The sequence below is a fragment of the Heterocephalus glaber genome, unplaced genomic scaffold (assembly GCF_053883595.1).
Source record: "Heterocephalus glaber isolate CG9 unplaced genomic scaffold, H.glaber_assembly_v1.0 deba00001472, whole genome shotgun sequence".
Classification (NCBI taxonomy): Eukaryota; Metazoa; Chordata; class Mammalia; order Rodentia; family Bathyergidae; genus Heterocephalus; species Heterocephalus glaber.
In genome coordinates, this window is record NW_028258315.1 from 38,571,301 (window position 1) to 38,590,173 (window position 18,873).

Sequence of the window (18,873 nt, forward strand, 5' to 3'; positions counted from 1 at the left end):
GCTAGTAATAAGAGAGGCTGTATAAGAATGAATAACAGAATAGCATAAACACTGAAAAATAATTCAAAAGTAACCTCTTGTTGCTAATAGGTGAATGTCAACTTTGAACAACTTACACAATAAAGTCTGCATGGCACTGACAAATCAAAACCCCAAAGCTCCCAAACAGAAAGTATAGTATAATATTAGACACAGTCCAATATGCAGAGCAATATAAGGTCTACAGCTATTACAGGATGTCCACAGAAACTTGGGCCAAAGTAAGATAATTGTGTAGGTAATTATTTTGAAGGAGTCTCCTGTCTTTAAGGCCAGAGACACTAGGATCAATAATTTTGAAAATTACTTAGATTTGGAATCTATAGACGCCCCCCTACAGTCTTTGACCCTGAGTTATGAAACATTTGTGGAATTTCACATGCTTTGTCGACACTCTTTTTTTGCCAAGTTTTACACATTTTCTATCTCGCTGTACCATAACCTCTCCTTTCTCTCTACAGTTCTTATTTGTATACAATAATTTCTAGCAGTAGAGTTGAAAAAGAAGCATTAATAAAGCTCACTGCATAATAATTTAGGATAAACCCTTCCTAATATGTACAGCTTACAAAATCAGATACCATTATTGTAGTTGCCATTTCCTCATTATTTTCTCCCACTATGTCTACTATTTATACCTTAATCTGTTCCTATTATATGCACATGGCAATTTACATTCAACACTTTATAAATAATTTATTCCTCAGAAGTTTACCATGTAGTCAATATCACATACATATGAAAATGGGATAAGGGGATTTAAATTTGGAGGGAGGTAGGTGAGTGGGAAGGGGAAGGGCATTAAAAAAGAATTAAGCTACATATGTACCTGCACCTACTCCCTAAGATTAATGTAAACTTCATGTACTACAAATAAACTAATAAAAAAAGAAAAAAGGAACATTCAAAAAAACTAATTTCAGTTTAATACAAAATTTAAAACACACTTGTGAGTTTTACACATAGATGCCCCCTGAGAGTTAAAGCTATTAGTCACTCTACAGTGTCATGTGGATATACACCCAGCACATAGGCCTGGCAGTTCATCCTCAGGACCCTGCACCAAACAGCCTTACACTGAAAAGAATTTTGAGGGAGAGCTTGATGCATTACTGATTTGAACATTTTTTTTTTCGTACCGGGGATCAAACTTGGGACCTTGTGCTTGTGAGGCAGGTGGTGGCACCACTGAGATAAATCCCTGGCTAAATTTTTTTTTTTTTTTCTTTTGGTATCGGGGATCGAACTCAGGACCTTGCACTTGCGAGGCAGGCTCTGGAACCACTGAGCTAAATCCCCGGCCCGATGCATTACTGATAACTTAGCTCTGTGAAAAGGAGGGCTGCAAATGTTATATCCTCATGTTTAATCGGAAAATTCACAAAGGCTCATCAGTAAAACATGTAGCCTTTTCTTGGACTAAATTCTTTTCAGGGAGAGAAAACAAGAAAGAAAATTTAAAATGAAGAAAGAGGGAAAAGAGGAGATATGGGTGTAAGACTGAAAGGAAAAAATATCAGAATTATACTATCACATGACCTTAGTTCCTCTACTAGTGGTGGTGAACCCATGGCATGCATGCCACAGCTGGCTGTTTGTTATCTCTGAAGGCTCTAAAAGGTTTGCCACTTCATCTCCTCACTTCATCTGTGTTATATGAATGACACAGGAGCGCTTTCTCCAGAAGAGAAAACACATGTACTCTCACACATGCACCACAGACAGTGCTAACCCAAAGGAGACTTCACATTTCAAAAGAACTTATAGAAATCCTGTTTGTAACACCTAAACTCCTCTTTCTCCACTGGGGATAAAGAACACTGCCTAGGAGCAGGGAGTTAGCTCAGTGGTGCCTCTGCCTGCCTCACAAGCGCAAGGTCCTGAGTTCGAAACACTACCTATTCATGTTTACTTTCTCAGCATTAAGTACAATGCTTTACACATAGTAGGGGTCAAGAAATGTTTATTATCCTGTGACTTGTACTTTGGTAAATACTCTGTTAGCCCTTGGTTCACACTGTTCATTTTCCTATTCTATATTAAACTCAACATTAAGTGGGACCCAGGGATTTCAAAGCCATCCTAACTTTCATATCACAATTACAAATGAACTGTGAATTAAGCCTTATTAGAAAGCTGGCCAGAGTTATCTACCCTCAACATCTGCTTAACTTTTATAACGTGCTCCAAGTTCACCACCTCTTCTGTGTAAAAGTTTGGCTCAAATTCTACTCTTTACCTGCTGTTCCAACATTTTAAGTATAAGCAGCAGAATCCCAGGGTTTAGCATTAATTGAAAGAGCTTACCTATATATAGCCTCACTCTGCACTTTAGCATCTTCAAAACTTCAATCACAGTCCTCCCCCTCTTTTTTGAGAGCACAATCCCTCCTTCTAATGTCTTGCTACAGCCTTTACCCCTTTTCATTCTCATGGCTCAATGCTCTCAGGCCTTTTAAGTTAACCTCCCAGACCTTTCTATATGGGTTCACTGTTCTAGACCTTTGTGATTCATGCTGCTCTCCTTTGGAACTTCTCCATCTCCTTGATACATCCTCAATAACGCTCCCTAACATTGGGCACAGTGGCCTAGATAGGAGCTTAACAACTCTTTGTGAAAAGTAGTGAATTATCTGTTCTTTAACATTTGGTGTTTGGTACCACCATTTTTAATGTTTAGCATTTGGGGAGCAGTTTTGACCATCAGCTTGTCAGAGGCCTTATTTCCTATGTTCCTCAACCTGCCCAATGTTTTCCTGTCTTTCTACATGTCTGTGATGCAGTTTCCATTAAACTACAGTAGTTTAGGAAGCATTTTCTCTTTTATACTAAAGGTAAAAAGGAAGGAGAGGGCAACAAAACAGCAGCAATAGAGCCAGGGATTTAGCTCAGCGTCACCATGGCTGCCTTGCAAGCACAAGGTCCTGAGTTTGATCCCCTGTACCAAACAACAACAACAACAACCACCCCAAAAACCAGCAGCAATTTCTGGACTTTGCTGGTGAGAGACCATGATCACTGCAGGAGATGCTGGAGACTACAGTGGAAACAGATTTTGATTGCTAGGCAGATTTAAGCTGTAGAATTTATACTACATAAACCTAAGGCATAACATATTTCAAAATATTTTACAATGAATTAAAATATTAAAGAATGTAGTAAAAGAAGATTCTCTTTCAATCCTTTGATTCTTTCCCCTAATTCCAATTTATGATTCCCTAATGGAAATGGAGAAATTATATTCCTTTATCTTTCGAACTGATTATTGTCTGAAGTATCTTTTATGGGCATCTCCAATTTGAACTAATGCCAGCATGTGGATACTGGCTTAGCGACATCTCTTTGAGTCATTTACATAGAGAGTGAAAAAATATTGATCCTAAATACCAATTCCTGTGGTGTTTCAACTGCCATTCCCATCCACCCTGACCCATTAGTTTTACCATTACAATTTGCTCCCCATCAGCTGACTAGTTCCCTTCCCCATTTGGAGCAAAAACTACTTCTTTACTAGCAACCTATATATGTTTGTCTACACTACTCAGCAAAAGAGAGGCCTTGACAAATTCAGTACATCATAATCTGCCATCCCACACATGTCTTTCTTTTGTGTTCCTCTCTCCGTAACATGCATTCATCAAGGCTGGTTTGAAAATATTCTTAGACATTCGAAGACCCTGATTCATTAATATGACTACTTGGTCTAGTTCACTGCGAATTTCTCTAGTGTTACATTTAGTATATCACTAGTGTCCATAGTATATACCTAGTATATAGTATATACCTAGCGTCTGACTATTTTCTACTGAACTTCATAGTATGGCTTTCACATTTTCAATTCTCTTGATCAACTGTCCTGAAAGCCAAAATACTATTATCTATTATTTCTGTTATCAGAATACATAATTTTATTTTACAATCATATTATTTTAGCTTAGTTTCTACATTTTCTCATTTGGCCAGTTATCATCTCTTCTTAGATTCCAAAGGTTTTGAAGATCATAATGATTATTCTGTATTTATTCATGGAGGTATACCCTGCCATGTCTACCTTTCACTGGAGGGAGAGCTGTTCTTTGTGCTCGCCAATATTAGAAAACAAAGCATTGAGAGTAGATGGTCTCAGAATCAATTAAATTAGGATGAGGAGCAAAGAACTTAAGACCTCAGACTTGAATGTTCTTAGCATCTGGGGCCATATGTCTTAAGGATGAAAATTTGGTCCACAGATGGGATAAGAAACTTCTTTAAGAGGTATGTAATGATATTAACTTTTAATGTTAGTATGCTGAGAACTTCTAAAATAACCACAGTTAACTCTGAACTTTCATTAGAAGAAAAGTTTGAAGAAGGAAGAAAGTAAACCTTTCACTCCAAATACCGGATTATCTGAGGTCTTTGTTGAGAAAGTGAATAAGGGAGGGCAGGTCAGGCTAAGGTGGTGATTAGGCACTGCACAAGTGTTTCAGAATCACTAACAGCATGACCCAGTAGAGATCACCTCTCTTTCTGACTAAGAAACTGGACTTCTCACTTCCAAAAGACTGGTTTCATAATGCCCCAGAGTATGACATTACGCAGTGGTACAACTGTTTAACTGGTAGTGGAGCATCTCTATTGTGGAGAAATCTCATTGTGTGCAAATGAAAAGGTAAATGAAGCCTCTGGGCAGACAAACGATAAATGCACTCAATGGTACATGCAAATTGTGAGATTACCTAAACTTCAGTTTTTCTATTAACCTATAATATGTGGGGAAAGCACTGAAGCAGAAGCCATGAAGCCTTGTTGTTTTTTTTTTTTTCCTCATGGCCAATTTCTAGCAAAGAAGTTGATTCTCCTTTTGCCCAGAGTCTGCTTTCCTTATTCTTCTAAAACTTTAATTCCAGAAATGCAAATCTACCAGGGATCAGACAACTGGGGACTAACTGAAGTCTGAGTGTTACAGACAGAAAAGAAGTAAACAAAATGGTCAGAAGCATCCCTGAGTAATATCTTGTCTTCTTTGATACTGGCTTTGATATTAGTGCTGTCTCTGTGTCCTCTGTTTCCCTCCTTCCCTTTCTTCCTCTTTTTCTCTCTAGAGATATAAATAGCAAAATGTACTCATGATAAACATTATCTGCCAGGGTAGAAGCTGCCCTTTGATACAGATAACAGAAATTCAGCACTATAGTGGACAGATATAGCCTAGCCACTCATCAAGAGTATGGGGCACTGAAAGAGATTACTTCTTCCTAGAGCTTAAAGGAAGAATATTTTAACATTCCCCTCTCCTTTATCTTAATCATTCAATCTGTGTAAGTCAAACTAATTAAAAACTTCATTTCAAAAAATGAATTGTTAAATCTTTTAATATAACCATATGAAAAAACTAGTGAATTCACCTTTCACAAGGATGTGCTAAAGATGTTGCCTACATGAATATAAAAGTTCTGGCAGCATCTTATACTTGTCCTGTTGGTCTTCAGTCAGCCAATAACAAAAGGATGTCATGATAGAAAACACAGAGATCTCTATTAGCATAAAAGTAACTCAGGATGAAATCATCCTTCTTGCGGGCCACTGAGGCAGCATTACCAAAACTTGGGCTGTGCCAGAAAATTGAGAGTAGCAACCCTAGTTTTTAAGAAATGTAGGACAAAAATCCCATCCCTTATTCATATGCATTAAAATGTAGCATGGCTTCATCTTCCTGTATTTTAAATTCTTCCTCAATACTGATTTAGAGATGATGTTGCTTAAATAAACATTCCAAGTTCACTTCTATTACTTAAATGAAGTTTCTGACAGAGGTTTTTAGGAAGAAAGGAAAAGCATGGAATGTGGAGATGAACCTCTTCACTCCCACTGCAACCCTCCAACATCATTCCTTGCATAAAAGGGGCAATGGTGTTCTTTACAAACCTTTAACATTTTAAAGAAGAATAAAGCTTCTGAGATTATCAATTCTCTTTATACCAGCAGCATTCACATTTGTTCTCTTATTGAATATGTAAAACAGCTCTGTGGGGTAGATATTAGTTCTACTGAATGGATAAAGAAATTGAAGCTCATTTTCTAAACCAAACTGCAATAATAAGTACCAGTCTTAAGTCTCTTAACTCCAGGGTCTATTCTTATTCTACCACAGCACAGAGGAATCTTCTGGCCTAAGGACTGTCTCTCTGCCATATCCTAATGTACAGAAAGTTAGACTTTGGTGTCTTTTACCCTCCTCCTTTTCCTTCCCTCTCTCCTGTTCATTCTCCAACCATTAAGTCTCATTCACAAGAGACTTTTCTACTGTACTGAACTAGGGAGAGATTAGGACAAAGTTGGATTTTATTAATGAATTCTTAAAGACTGAGGTACATCCTGTAAGATGGGAAGATATGACTCGTCATCATAGTCTAAGATCCATAAGGCTGGTCCCCTGGGTCACCCTAACTCCAGCCAGACCGGAAAGGAAATGAAAGAGTTATAGTGTCATAAGCAACACCAAAACTGCTCTTTTGAAACTTAAAGGTAATAACCCTTCCCGAAGGAGATATGAATGCAATTTTTGTTCCACCCAGAAAGCTCTGGGCTCTAAGCACCATAGGACCGCAGCTGCACAGCGGTTATGCCATGACCTCCCAACATATTTCAAGAAAAAAGGAAGTTTTGTTCTTTGGGCCTCTGTTATATGGTGATAGCCAACAGAAGCCACTTCCCTTTTCTATTTCTTTTCTGGCTAAAGAGTCAAAAAAGAGAGACAGTAAAATGTGGTAAACAAGGCATTAGATTAGGCTTCTGTTCTGTTCCTATCTTAGTCTCAAAGGTTAAATGATTTTAACCTAGTCATTTCATTTTTATTCCTGTGAAATCACAATAATAATTAGCCATACTTTTTCAGAGGCCATGATCCTGAGTTATAATTTTGGTTTATTACAATATTAAGAGTGATGATCCACAGTACATAATTCATTTTCCATTTGCAGCCTCCAAGTCTGGCCTCACTTGGATACAATCTTTGTATCTACCACTTCCATCGTATCTCATGATCTTTCTTCTTTTTTTTTGGTGCCAGGGATCAAACTCACGACCTTGTGCTTGCAAGGCAGGCATGGTGCCACAGAGCTAAATCCCCAGCCCCGATCTCTAGCTCCTTAACTCTTCCTTCTCCCAGATCAGATAACAATCTAAACATTGCTACCTTGCTTCTTCCTATCTGCCTTCACCACCTTCAACTTTAGGATCCCCATGACTCTGTTTCCCCACTCACTCATGGGTGGTTAGTCCTAGAATCACAACCATCAGGGCCTACTCTGAATCAACACAATAGAAGTATCCTTGGGCTCTTTCTGATTTTCAGGGGCTCTGCCACACTTTCCTCTATCAAATCTTCCAAAGCAGTCATCTTAAATTGTTTCTATCTTCTAAAGTTTCTGATTCCACTCAGCCTTCTTGAACATTTACTATTTGCCAGAAAGACTGATATTTCTCCTGAGTACCACCTATATCCCTCTATCACACTGAAATTTTCTATGCTTTTACTCCCTCCTAACTGCCTTGGTGTATCAAACCAAGTATCTTTCAACCCTTCTACTTGAGATCTTCAACTTTTTCTTCCCTTTCTTCAACCTTGATTGAGGTCATCTATACACGTCTATGATTTCCTTTGCTCTACCTTTTTAGCATTTATAACAACAATGAAAACACATGTCTAAGCTTTCTTCTTTCGCCAGACCACTAGAAAAGAGGCTACACTCACAGCCCCCCACACATACCTAAGCAATTCTTCTCCCTCTCCCCAACTTCCATTCTTCTTCTAAAATAGTCTCAAATCTTCCCAATCACCAAATCCAATAGCTTTTCCTGGACTACATCCTTCTTGACTCCTCTATGGCTCTTCAGACTCAACACAATCAAAATCAAACTGAGTATTTCTCTTCCCCCTTCCTACCATTGCTGACCTTCTCCATTTCTCCCAATTAAGTTAAAACTTTCCTGTCATCATCGCTCAAATTCTGTTAAGTTCCTATCATTCCACCACTGTTATATCTGAATCACTCAGTTCCTCCCTTTCCATTTCTAAGACAGGCAACATCTTCTCTCAACACAAGTCAACACATTGCACCAGTTTCCTAGCTTTTTTTTTTTTTTTTTTTTGCTAAAGTAACCTTCCTAAATCTTTGATTGTCTAACAAAAACAAAAAAATACAATTTTTTTATCCTAAGAAAGAAAAACTGGTTCTAGCCTATGTTTTCTTCCTTTCATTTCATGTATTTCAGATTTTCTCCGAACTCTGGGAGAATTCAGAGTTCTCAGAATACACCTTGCACTTTCTAACCAATTTGCCTAAATCAGACTAGCCTACTCATTTGTAATGTTCAACATGGTCTTTACTTATTGAAATCCTATTATTGTTTGCAGAACTTGATAAAGATACCATCTTTTCCTATCTCTCGTTAGCTGCAGATTATTCCTTCTTTGAACTTCCACAGTTTCAATGCACTCATCTGCTTTTTTCTTATTCTTATTGTATGTTCTTTTTTATACTATAGTTACTATGAACTTACCTTATTATTCTTATCAGATTATAAATTATTGGAGAAGTGATGATGGTGATAATAACAACTGTAGTAATAATCTCCATAATAACAAACTTCTTCCATATTCCAGTTCTTTGCAAAGCATGTAGCTTCATGACCTCAGCAACACTATGAAGAGCATCTCCACTTTTAGATGTGATTAAGTAATGTGCTCAAGGCCAATACGTACAATGTGGCAGAGCTGGAAATTTAATTTAGGCTTGTGTGATTTCTAAAGCCATGTTCCTACCTACTATGTAGTGTATCTCACCATCTTTAGATCAACGGAGAGCCACTGAATAAAACATGTTCCTCCTAAGTCCCAACAGATAGCACAGTTTACCTAGCCATAGTCCCCAGAGTTGCTGAGCCAGTTTGGGTAATACATTCATCGAAGGGAGAAGAAATAGCTTAGACTCTTAACTCTTAAAGGATGAAAACACGATAAAAGTTTTTGTGTCCCATGATTAAACAGAATATAAAATGCAAAGAAAAAGATCTAATTTACCTGGATTAAGCAATGGCCTAAGTTTGTCTCTTTTCTTGGAACTGTCAAGGTCAGAAAGGCAATGAATCAAGGCTACTCTAAAAGCCTTACTTAGATAATTTAAATCATATTTAGACACAGCCTCCAATAATTCTAGTTTTTGACATCAGCGCTCTGAAAACATAATTGTACTCTGCTGACAGAATCAGAATCAATGTAAATTTAGTGTCCTGTTTTACATATGAACAGGTAAAACGATATATGGCATATATAGATATCAATGTAAAGAAAGTGGTAGTTGAAGCTTTCTATATGTAAGCAGCTAAGGGCTATAATCCTCTGAGAGGAATGTCATTATAAGCTCAAATCCTATCACAACAAATACGTTCACAACAGAGATGTCTGTATAACAAAAAAATCTTTCAAGCTTTGGCTGACAGCCCATGTATTTCAAGCTTATTTGATGTGAGACTTGGAGTTCACAGTAATGGAAATTGACCTGTACTTCCAAAGGTAAGATTTGAATGATTTCATTGTACTCCTATCCCATGATACCATGGGCTAAAGTGATGTACAATCCAAATCCATGAAACTAAAAACTAAACATAAATACAGAACCAAAGTCCACCTTAATCTTAAAGGGTGAAATTCTTTCTTTTCACTTGGGATCTTTTAGGTAAAGAGAAAGCCTCTGACCTGAGTCTGGAAATGCAACAGTTCAGAGCTGGTTTCGGGTCTTATCTCACTGAGTGGCAAAATGGTATGGTACAAGAAAACTATGTTCAAATCTCCCTCTTTCCATTACTAGCTGGGTAAACTATATCTAGCTATATTTCTTCTCTTTTGAGCCTCAGTCTTCTCATCTGTAAAATGTGACTGATATGACTTACGTTCAAGATTTCAGTAAAAACTCTAAGAACACATATAAAATTCTTAACAGAGTGCCTTACACTTAGCATGTGCTCAAAATAGTTAGTTCCCTCATCAGGCTTCCCTTCCTCTCCAAGACCCTGAGCTTCTGCATGCTATTTTCATGAAATTAGTTAGAAGACCTAGTAAATGGAAGTTAACAGAATATACAGTCTCATATGCACTCTGGGCAAAGTGTTGCTCCAGTGAACATCCAGGAAATGAAAGAAAATGATAAAATAACTAGGCCATGCACAAGTATTTATTTGCCTATGAAAAACACTTTTTTGGCTGAGGGAAGACATATGTACTCAAAAGTTAAAATGCAGATGACTGGGCATCATAACAATAAATGAGCTCTGATTATTTTGTCAAGAGGTCATTTTGAAAAATGCTGATAGCCTAAAATTCAGTCACATTTTCTTGGTCAAGGATGAAATACAGTTGCTGCTTTGGCCTAGTTTTCTTTTAGGTGCTATTCTAAGTGTCAGAAGGGCACTTATTTGGTGCCTTCTTAGCCCAGTCTCATATTTTATACTCTTCTCCTCAGTAGGATACTGTGAAAGTATTAAAACAAACTCTAGTTTCTCCAGTTGGGAAATACGTAGTTAAATAGCTTCTCAAGATATTCAGTAATGGTTCTCAGTATCACTCTAATTTATGAGGTTTTTAATTTTAATGGTTTTTAGATACCTGATTTTTGCTTTATAAATTATTCGTCAATCAAGTTTGTGATTACAAAATTCTATAGTCTTTTGAAAACAACTTTGTTGTTACATGAAATGTTTTGAGATAGAAAACCTGAGTCTTATAATCTGAAGGCAAGTGTGTTCACCTTTATAAAATGAATACTGGCTAGGCCTTTAAAATTACTTAAAAAGCTTCCTAAGCCTTATCAAGCCTTGGCAACCATGGGGAACAAGAGATAGCCAACATTTCTCAGAATCACGGGGTGTGAGTTATAAAGATTTCTTAGTCCTATCATTTTACCTTGTCGTTAAGCAAAAGGTTCAGAGAAAATTATTGTATTCATGTGTTCAACTTAAGTGTATATGCAAACCAAACAATGGAGTTTCTTATATACAGTACAACATAAAAATAAAATAACAGATCAGACAGAAATACCCAGGCATAGAGAAAAAAGATCCACAAAAATATGGAGAAGCTCTGAGTAGAAAGATCGAGAGATCAACAACAGAGAAACAACAAAATTATTAAGGTGAGAAGGTTAAAACAGTGATAGAGACCAAGTGGTAGCAGCAGAGGAGATACTTTACATTCAGTTTGCACCAAGCTTCTGAGGTAGGGCTGAAATACACAGAAGCATCAACCTGGTACAGTGGTTCCTGGCCTCTATTTTAATAACTGCAACTTCCACCCCCATCATCTTAAAATGGAGGCAGTAACCACTACCAGCTCAAACACTTTAATTTTACCACTGATAAGGGCGTAAATCTCAAGCATTTTTGAAGGTGTGCTAACTAGCTCAAACCACTAGGGCACTACTCCCTGGCTTCAAGACACACTTCACTTAATGATCCCCACCTAGCCCCCAAGACTGGACATCCCTCCTAAAAGTGAAAGCTATCTTCCTCACACCAGTGGCACCATACTAACAGTTTAGAAGGCATTTCAAGGTCCCTGTAGGCAATGAAAAAATAAAATACCATTGTAATTACATGAGAAATTACGGGAGGGTAGCACAGAAAGAGTTAGCTCCTGAAATGCAAGGCTGAGAAAAACTGCTCCTCAGAGAAGCAGCCACCCCACCCAAGAAGAGACAGTGCTGCTAGAAAGTGGTCTCATGGGAGCAATCGGGTGCCTGGACAGAGGCTGGAAGCATTCCTGCCCTCTCTCCCTCTCCAGTCCCACCTGTCCCAGCAGGCGGGCGGGAGCACAGGGAGGAGCCTGGAGGAGCAGCCAGAGCACAAGGGCTGCCAGCACCAGCTGCTCCCAGCCCGTCCTCCTCCTCCTTCTCTACCGCCCTCCCTCCTGCAGGCTGTGGGCTCTGGGTGGCCCTGGTCAGCCCAGCGATGCTCACAACGCCCTCAAAACCCACCTGGACACCTGAATGACCCCACCCCATGCGACCCACACTGTCTGTACCTTTACTCTGGGGAGGGTTTTGACTCCGGTCTCGGAGGACGTTGATCTGGTAGACGGCTCCATAAGGCTCAAAAAGTTCTTTCAGCTCCTTTTCTGACCATGACCGGGGGATCTGTCCGACAAACATCTTAATGGCATCTGGGTCTGGTTGGTCTGAGTGATCCAAAGCTCCGTTCATCTTGTTGGCTGTGCCGTTACTGTCAAAAACGGAACCAGGAGCCAGAGTTAGGGCTGCAGGGTGAGGGACAGGAAGAAAAAAAATTGTGGGGGTGAGGGGGTGGGGAGGCGGAAGGAGGAGGAAGAAGAGCACGGGGAAAGTGCCTAATGAGTCGTAGAAATTTGATGAACTAAAACAAAGCAGAGGCACCATTAGGTTGTTTCTCAGTGGCAAGCCAGGCTTTCACTGCATGCTGCTGTTCAGCATCGCCGCTGGAGCACAGGGCAGCGCTGGGCTGCCTGTCACCCAGGGCGTGGACATCTCGGAAACCCAGCTCAGGAGGCAGCTGCAAGTTAAGTGCTGGTCTCAGTCTGCAAGGCTGCCATCAACGCATAGGAGGCATTATCAGCCCTGCACTGGCTATCCTTGGGAAAGAAAGGCAGGGCTAGATTTCTGCTGGATCTCCCCCCACCCTACCCCACTCCCCGCCCTTTTTTGGAGGTTTTTGGAAGAGAGGAGAGAGGTGGTAATAATAAAGTCACATGGAAAGAAAATGAAACACTTGGCAGTTCGTCAGATGACTAATGCAAGATGCTGGTGATGAATTTGCAGAGTGCGCGAGGCATCCATGTGTGCATCAAATTAGTACGTTGTTGCTGCTCAGAATGGAAAGCGCTCCAGCTATGCAGCTCTCTGCAGCTGATTGGCTGCCTACACTGGAAAAAAGGCCAGAGCTGAGAGGGGGCTCTCTTTAAAAAGCACATTGTTTATGGGACCCAGGCACAAAGAGTTTAATTCAGAGAGGCAAAAGGGATCTCAGAATTGCCTGCTTTGTGCTTGAAAGAAAAAAGAAAAGAAAAGAAAAGCAGCCCCAGAAAGTTGATTTCCCACTAAAGAACACAGAATATTTCAAATCTTTCACACTCCATAAATTGCTCTCTGTATATCTGACTTCCAGATGTTGCACTTAAGCTCTAAACAATCACAAGTTTGGGAGAGAAAAAAAGAAAGTCTGCCTTTTCTTCTCCTAAATTCAGTAAATATTTGGGGATGATGCAAAGAAGAACACCATGAGCTTTCACATATCTGCCTTCCTAATGTTGTTTTCCAAACTCCCATTTGGAAGAGAATGCTTGTTTGAGCCTGCAATTCTGGTCACCATCACTTAAGACATCCCTTTTTTACTTAACTGCCCTCCCCATTTAGGCAGAGTAAATAGCAAAGCAAAACCCCATCTCCTTTCCAGTCCCTGCCCTCCCCTCTACATTCTCTAGATCCAGCTCTTCACTGGTGAGAAGGCTGCCTCTAGACGCACTCAAGTGCAGTGCTGTGTTCTTGTGTTAGCTGCTCTGCCTATGAAGACTAATGCACCTAAACAAGTGCAAAGCTGGCAGACAGTACCTAGAGAGCCTTGTCCACAATACCCCTCAGCCCAGAAGCAAAAAGGTCAGAAAGGGAACACACTGACTAAAACTAAACTGAAAACGGCGGGTGTGATTTCACTGGAGTCTTGGGGAAATAGTAAGAAGGTATTCAAAGATAAGCAGAATTCCTTATTAGGTTGTAACAAACAAAAAAGAGCACTTTGAACCTGCTGTGGGTATAGGCTAGTGATGAGCCTTTAAAAGAGAGGAAACAAAAAGACAAAATCAGTGGTTAAAAAACCAAAGAACACATGAAAAGGAGAAATCCTCAATTAGATTTAATCCAGAGAGGAAAGTGATGTCAAATACTCTTCACTAGGTCTTGGCTTCAATTTCTATTTCTTCTCCCCCCACCCTATTTTATCACTCACTTTATTTTCTTATCCTTGAGATAAACAATCAGATTGTCTAACTGAAGCATTTTCAAAGCTTCCTCTAATCAACCTTATTGTCATAAAAAATGTTCTGCTGAATAAAATATTGAGTACAAAATCTTCTTTCAACAATTTAGGTGTAATGTAATGTTTGTTTATATTAGAGCTAGATCATTTATCTTGTTCTTATGCACCTATAATTTTTTTCCAGTCACTCTTTGAGAATACAACAAACACTTTAACCCTGTGGAGCTGTGATTACAGAAGGGTGGAGGTGGCAGAAACTCATGCAGTACAGATTGTATTGTTCTCAGCATGTTGAGAACTGAGAGTGTGGCAAGACTGGGACAGGAAGGACTTGTGGTTATCGCTCTTGACAACCAGCTAGAATGCAAAGAGGAAGGTATCGCCACAGGTCTCAGCTAGCAGAAAATGGAAGTTCAAAAATTGAGGCTGTTGTATGTTGTCTGTAATAACCACGACTACTGTAATGGAGGACTTCTATGTAGTCCAGGCTGGCCTGGAACTTGTGGTGATACTGGAATGGACAAGTGTAAAGTGACAGTATACTTGTCCTAATATCGAAACTTCAAAGTCTAGAGCAAGCATCCCTCAATGTTTCTACAAATGAGAGGCCCTTTATACCTTCCAAGAAAATATAAACTCACAGAGACTATAAAGAAAGGAAAGTTGAGAAGGGAGCTCAAGCCTTACACCTTTGGTCTCTTTGTAGGTAAGCACTGTATTTATAATACCGCTCAATCAACCATCCTTCATGCATGTGTGAAGATTTCTTATCATCCCAAGGCAGTATTGCACAGTGGTTAAGAGCATGGTCTCTGAATCCTGGTACTACTACGTCCTAACTGTGCTACTCCAGACCTCAGACCCTTCATTTGTAAAACGGGACTAACAGACTCTGCCTTAGATTCACATGCTTAGCATAAGACACAGCACAAAATGAAGTGCTCTATAAATGTTAGCTATTTCCACTACTAACTCCTTCTTTGTATTGTGATGCATTTGAAATTATATAGAGCCAAACAAAATCTGCACCCTAAGTAATAATAATACGTATCATTTATATACCAGCTACTGTGCTAGTGCTGGCATTTTAAAAGCTAGGTATCCTCATACAGCCCTATAGGAAGGTAGCATTTTTCAGATGGCAACATTTAAAAAATAAATTCCTTCCCTATGATTACCAGCTGCACTAAAAGAAACCTACATATATACCTTTCCTTTTACTATGAGAAAGATGATGTTAAGTGCTGAACTTAAAGAGTCCTTTACGGCTATTTTAAAACCCACATTTTAAAAAATCATCACATAAAGATGTTTCCTTTCCACAGATGCCTTTCCTCTATGCCTACAGTCATATAGATGAGCACTCTCATCCATATCTACATCATTTTCTGCCTGCCATTTTGCAAATAACCATTGCAAAGATCTGCATCACATGTTAAGGGGATAACAATCCCTTCAATAAATACAAGTACGTCTAGTTGTTGCGTAAATTTAAAATACCACCACCATACCTTCCCAACTAAAAGCTTTTACATACAATAGGTGGTCATATTGCACTCACTACCCATTACAACATCCCACACTCCCAATCCTCATAGTATTCTAAAAGTTGTCAATTTTATTGTAATCCACCCAAATTCCTCCTCCCTTGGACTTTCAACTTCCTTCCTAGCTAATATTCATCTCTAGTGGAGGCTCACTGACTTTTTCTTTTGTCTTCATGGGGATGTAGGTACAGAAATGTTTCGGCAAGACCAAAATTATTTTTTTCAAATTAAACTTTTGTGGGTACTTGCCAGAGGCTTCAGGGAGCCAATGTGCTCTTCATGGAGAAGTAATTTTAGGAACAGTCACCCCAGATCTCAGCAAGACCCTTAATAAGACCTCTATTTAAGATAATTTTATTGGCTTAGAAAATTAGACTTAACTCCATTCATTCCCTAGCCATCCTTGGCACCTAGTACAGTACCTTTTATTGCACAAAAATTCAGATTTAAATTATATTTATTGAAGGCCTTCTCTTTGCCAGAAACCTTTGCCAAGCACTCAACATACAGTATCACTAGAGCTCCAGTTGGAATCATCTGTTTTTTGGAGATGAAGCAATTAAGAGTCACAGAGGTAGTGTGTCTTTCCCAGTGTCATATCCTTAAGAAAACATAACTTCAGAGTGTGAATACAGTAAGACTTAAAGGCCAATTGCCATTTCTTACTATTCCATGAACTGGGTTCCTCTACAGTAATATTTTCCATAGACTCTGATCATTTACAGGCCCTAGTCACAGGCACATACATCTCTTCTGGAACCTTGCCTGCAAATTCCAACAAGATTCCAAGTGCCAATTCTGCTTTTGCCCTCAGCAAGGAGCCAACTATAAGGCTCCTCTAGGATAGATGCCATATGGAACTGGACCACAAAAGTCATAGGGCAGGAAGCCAGTGGGTATTGTTGGTATCAGACTCAGAGCCAAGATGAAAATGTAACAATGTTGGGAGAAAAAAATGAGAGTGCTTACTTTTTGCTTTTAGCACAGCACTGACCTACTTCCCTACTCCATTTTCTAGTAAAAAGAACTAGATCAACACAGGATATGCAAAATATTCTGAAGCTCCTCTAGAGAAGTAAAATATTATTTTAAAAATAATAATTGAGCGGGGGGGTGTGTTCAGTGGTAAATTACTTGCCTAGCATGTGCAAGACACTGTGTTTGATCCCTAGTATTGCAAAAAATTTTTTTTCAACAGTCATTATTAATTCCGGGACAATAAGCTCCTCTAAGACCTAGTAATTTGTAGTTTCCAAAGATTAGAAACTGAGATTTCTAATCTTTCTTTGTCCTTGGATAAATTTCTGTGTTATATTTTCCTTTATACAAAAAAGAAAGAACAGGGCAGGGAATTTGGCTCAGTGGTGCTGTGCCTGCTTCGCAAGTGCAAGTCCTGAGGTCCTGAGTTCGATTCCTGGTACTGGAAAAAAAAAAAGAAAGAAAGAACAACAAACTTATAAAATAGTTATGAGAAATGCTGCCAAGTGGCCATAATTATGTAATGCTGGAAAAAACCATAAAATTCCACCTTCAACATGTATATTAAACCAAAAGCTATGCAAAAAGATGAGTTATATTGGAAAATTTTTGTTCAAAGATAGTCTCAACAGATAGTGTCTTTGGTAGTTATCAATAATTTTATTACTCCAATATTTTTTTCTATTACTCTTTTTTTTTTTTGGTACCGCGGAATCAAACTCAGGACCTTGCACTTGTGAAGCAGGTGGCGGCACCACTGAGCTAAATTCCCGACCCACTCTTTTTGTTTCTTGTAATGACCTTTATCAACACTACCTAACTAACTCTGTTTTGTGATGAAAATAATCCATATCTATACAATCCAATATGGTAGCCACTAGCTGCATGTGGTTACTGAATACGTGAAATGTGAATGATGCTGATGAGGAATTGAATTTTTATTTTATTTTATTTGAATAGCTCTACAGGTGAATATACTTGTACCTCTTTCCCTTTAACGCTCATAAGAGTTGAGATTCATCTAAACATATTATCTCATGGGGAGCTGGTCTGCAAAAGAAGAAGCCTGGAAAGTAGGCCAGGAAAATGGCATCAGCACTGAAGCATTCAACTGTGGGTCAGTAGGTAGTGGTTCCACAAGCTGAGTTCTTATCTTGGTTGAGCATCAATTTAATTGGGATCTCCGACATACTGTGTAACTACTCTGTACCTCAGTTTCGTCACTTGTATAACAAAGAGACAGAATAGGTTCCATCTGGCTCTTAATTCCTGTAACTCTGGTAATAGTTTGGATATTCAGATTGACTTATGGAAAAGATAATTTAAATGATATGACCAGCTGCCTGGGACCTTGATGTGAGTCCTCTTCTGAGTCTAATTTAGTCCCCTAGGCTCACAGGCAGCTACATGGCCAGACAAGGTGTCATCTTTACTGTGAGGTGTAGTCCATGTCCCTAGATGGAGCAATGAGTGGCCAGCTGCCAGGGGTGCCACTAGAGAACCATCTCTCTCAATATATGCCAGGGCTGATCTTAATATCCTGGCTGTATTCTTGTCAGTTCAGTCAGCTGACAAGCCACTCACTCATTCAAAGGGCTGGGGAGTCATTTTATAATATCACTGTAACTAAGTAACAGCACACAAAGAAACAGGCTTTGTTTAGTTATCACAAGAAGTTATCCAAGACTGAGCTGCAGAAGGCACAAGAAAAAAAAAAGCCAGCCGTGGGTGTGGTACCTCTGCTGGGTTAGAAGATAGGCATTAACTGTTTTGTACACTGTCCATCCTTATGGTGTTGATTATTTAAGAAGAGACTTTGCAGACTCAATAGTTCTTCCCACACAGCTCTCTGGAGAACACATCAGAAATTGTGACCCATAACACCCTTGCGAGTCTCACTGTCACTCTAAACTTAGCATAGCATCTTGGTTTAGGAAGAGAAATCAGTTGCCCTTCAACCCAAAGGTCTGCGAATTGCAATTCCTTTTATTTTTTAATTTTTAATTTTTTGGTGCCGGGGACTGAACTCGGGACCTTGCACTTGCGACGCAGGCGGCGGAACCACTGACCTAAATCCCCTGCCCGCAACTCCTTTTAAATGCAGCACTTTTAAGAAGAAAACCTTGCTCTTCCATGACTGTCTTTCAATAGGGCAGTTTGCTACTGGTCTGACACAATTGGTATAGTGGGATGATGGGTGGCCGAAAACTTTTGGTAAACTTAAAAACTCCCTGGATATCAGTTATACCAGGAATAAGACCTGAAGATA

At 39.2% G+C, this 18,873-nt stretch overlaps 1 protein-coding gene across 37 annotated transcripts in view; it reads right to left on the reverse strand.

Moving 5' to 3' along the window:
• The window catches only part of Celf2 (CUGBP Elav-like family member 2), an 830,356-nt gene that overhangs the window by 154,276 nt on the left and 657,207 nt on the right, over positions 1-18,873 (reverse strand). For 35 of the 37 annotated variants that reach the window (XM_087181290.1, XM_087181288.1, XM_087181297.1 and 32 more), the window contains one exon: positions 12,098-12,294. In XM_087181290.1, the coding sequence (XP_087037416.1) occupies positions 12,098-12,275 (178 nt within the window). In that variant the 5' untranslated portion in view covers positions 12,276-12,294. Of the gene's footprint in view, positions 1-12,097; positions 12,295-12,464; positions 12,690-18,873 lie in introns of those variants that run through there. The other 2 variants (XM_087181293.1, XM_087181298.1) reach the window with 2 other exon arrangements.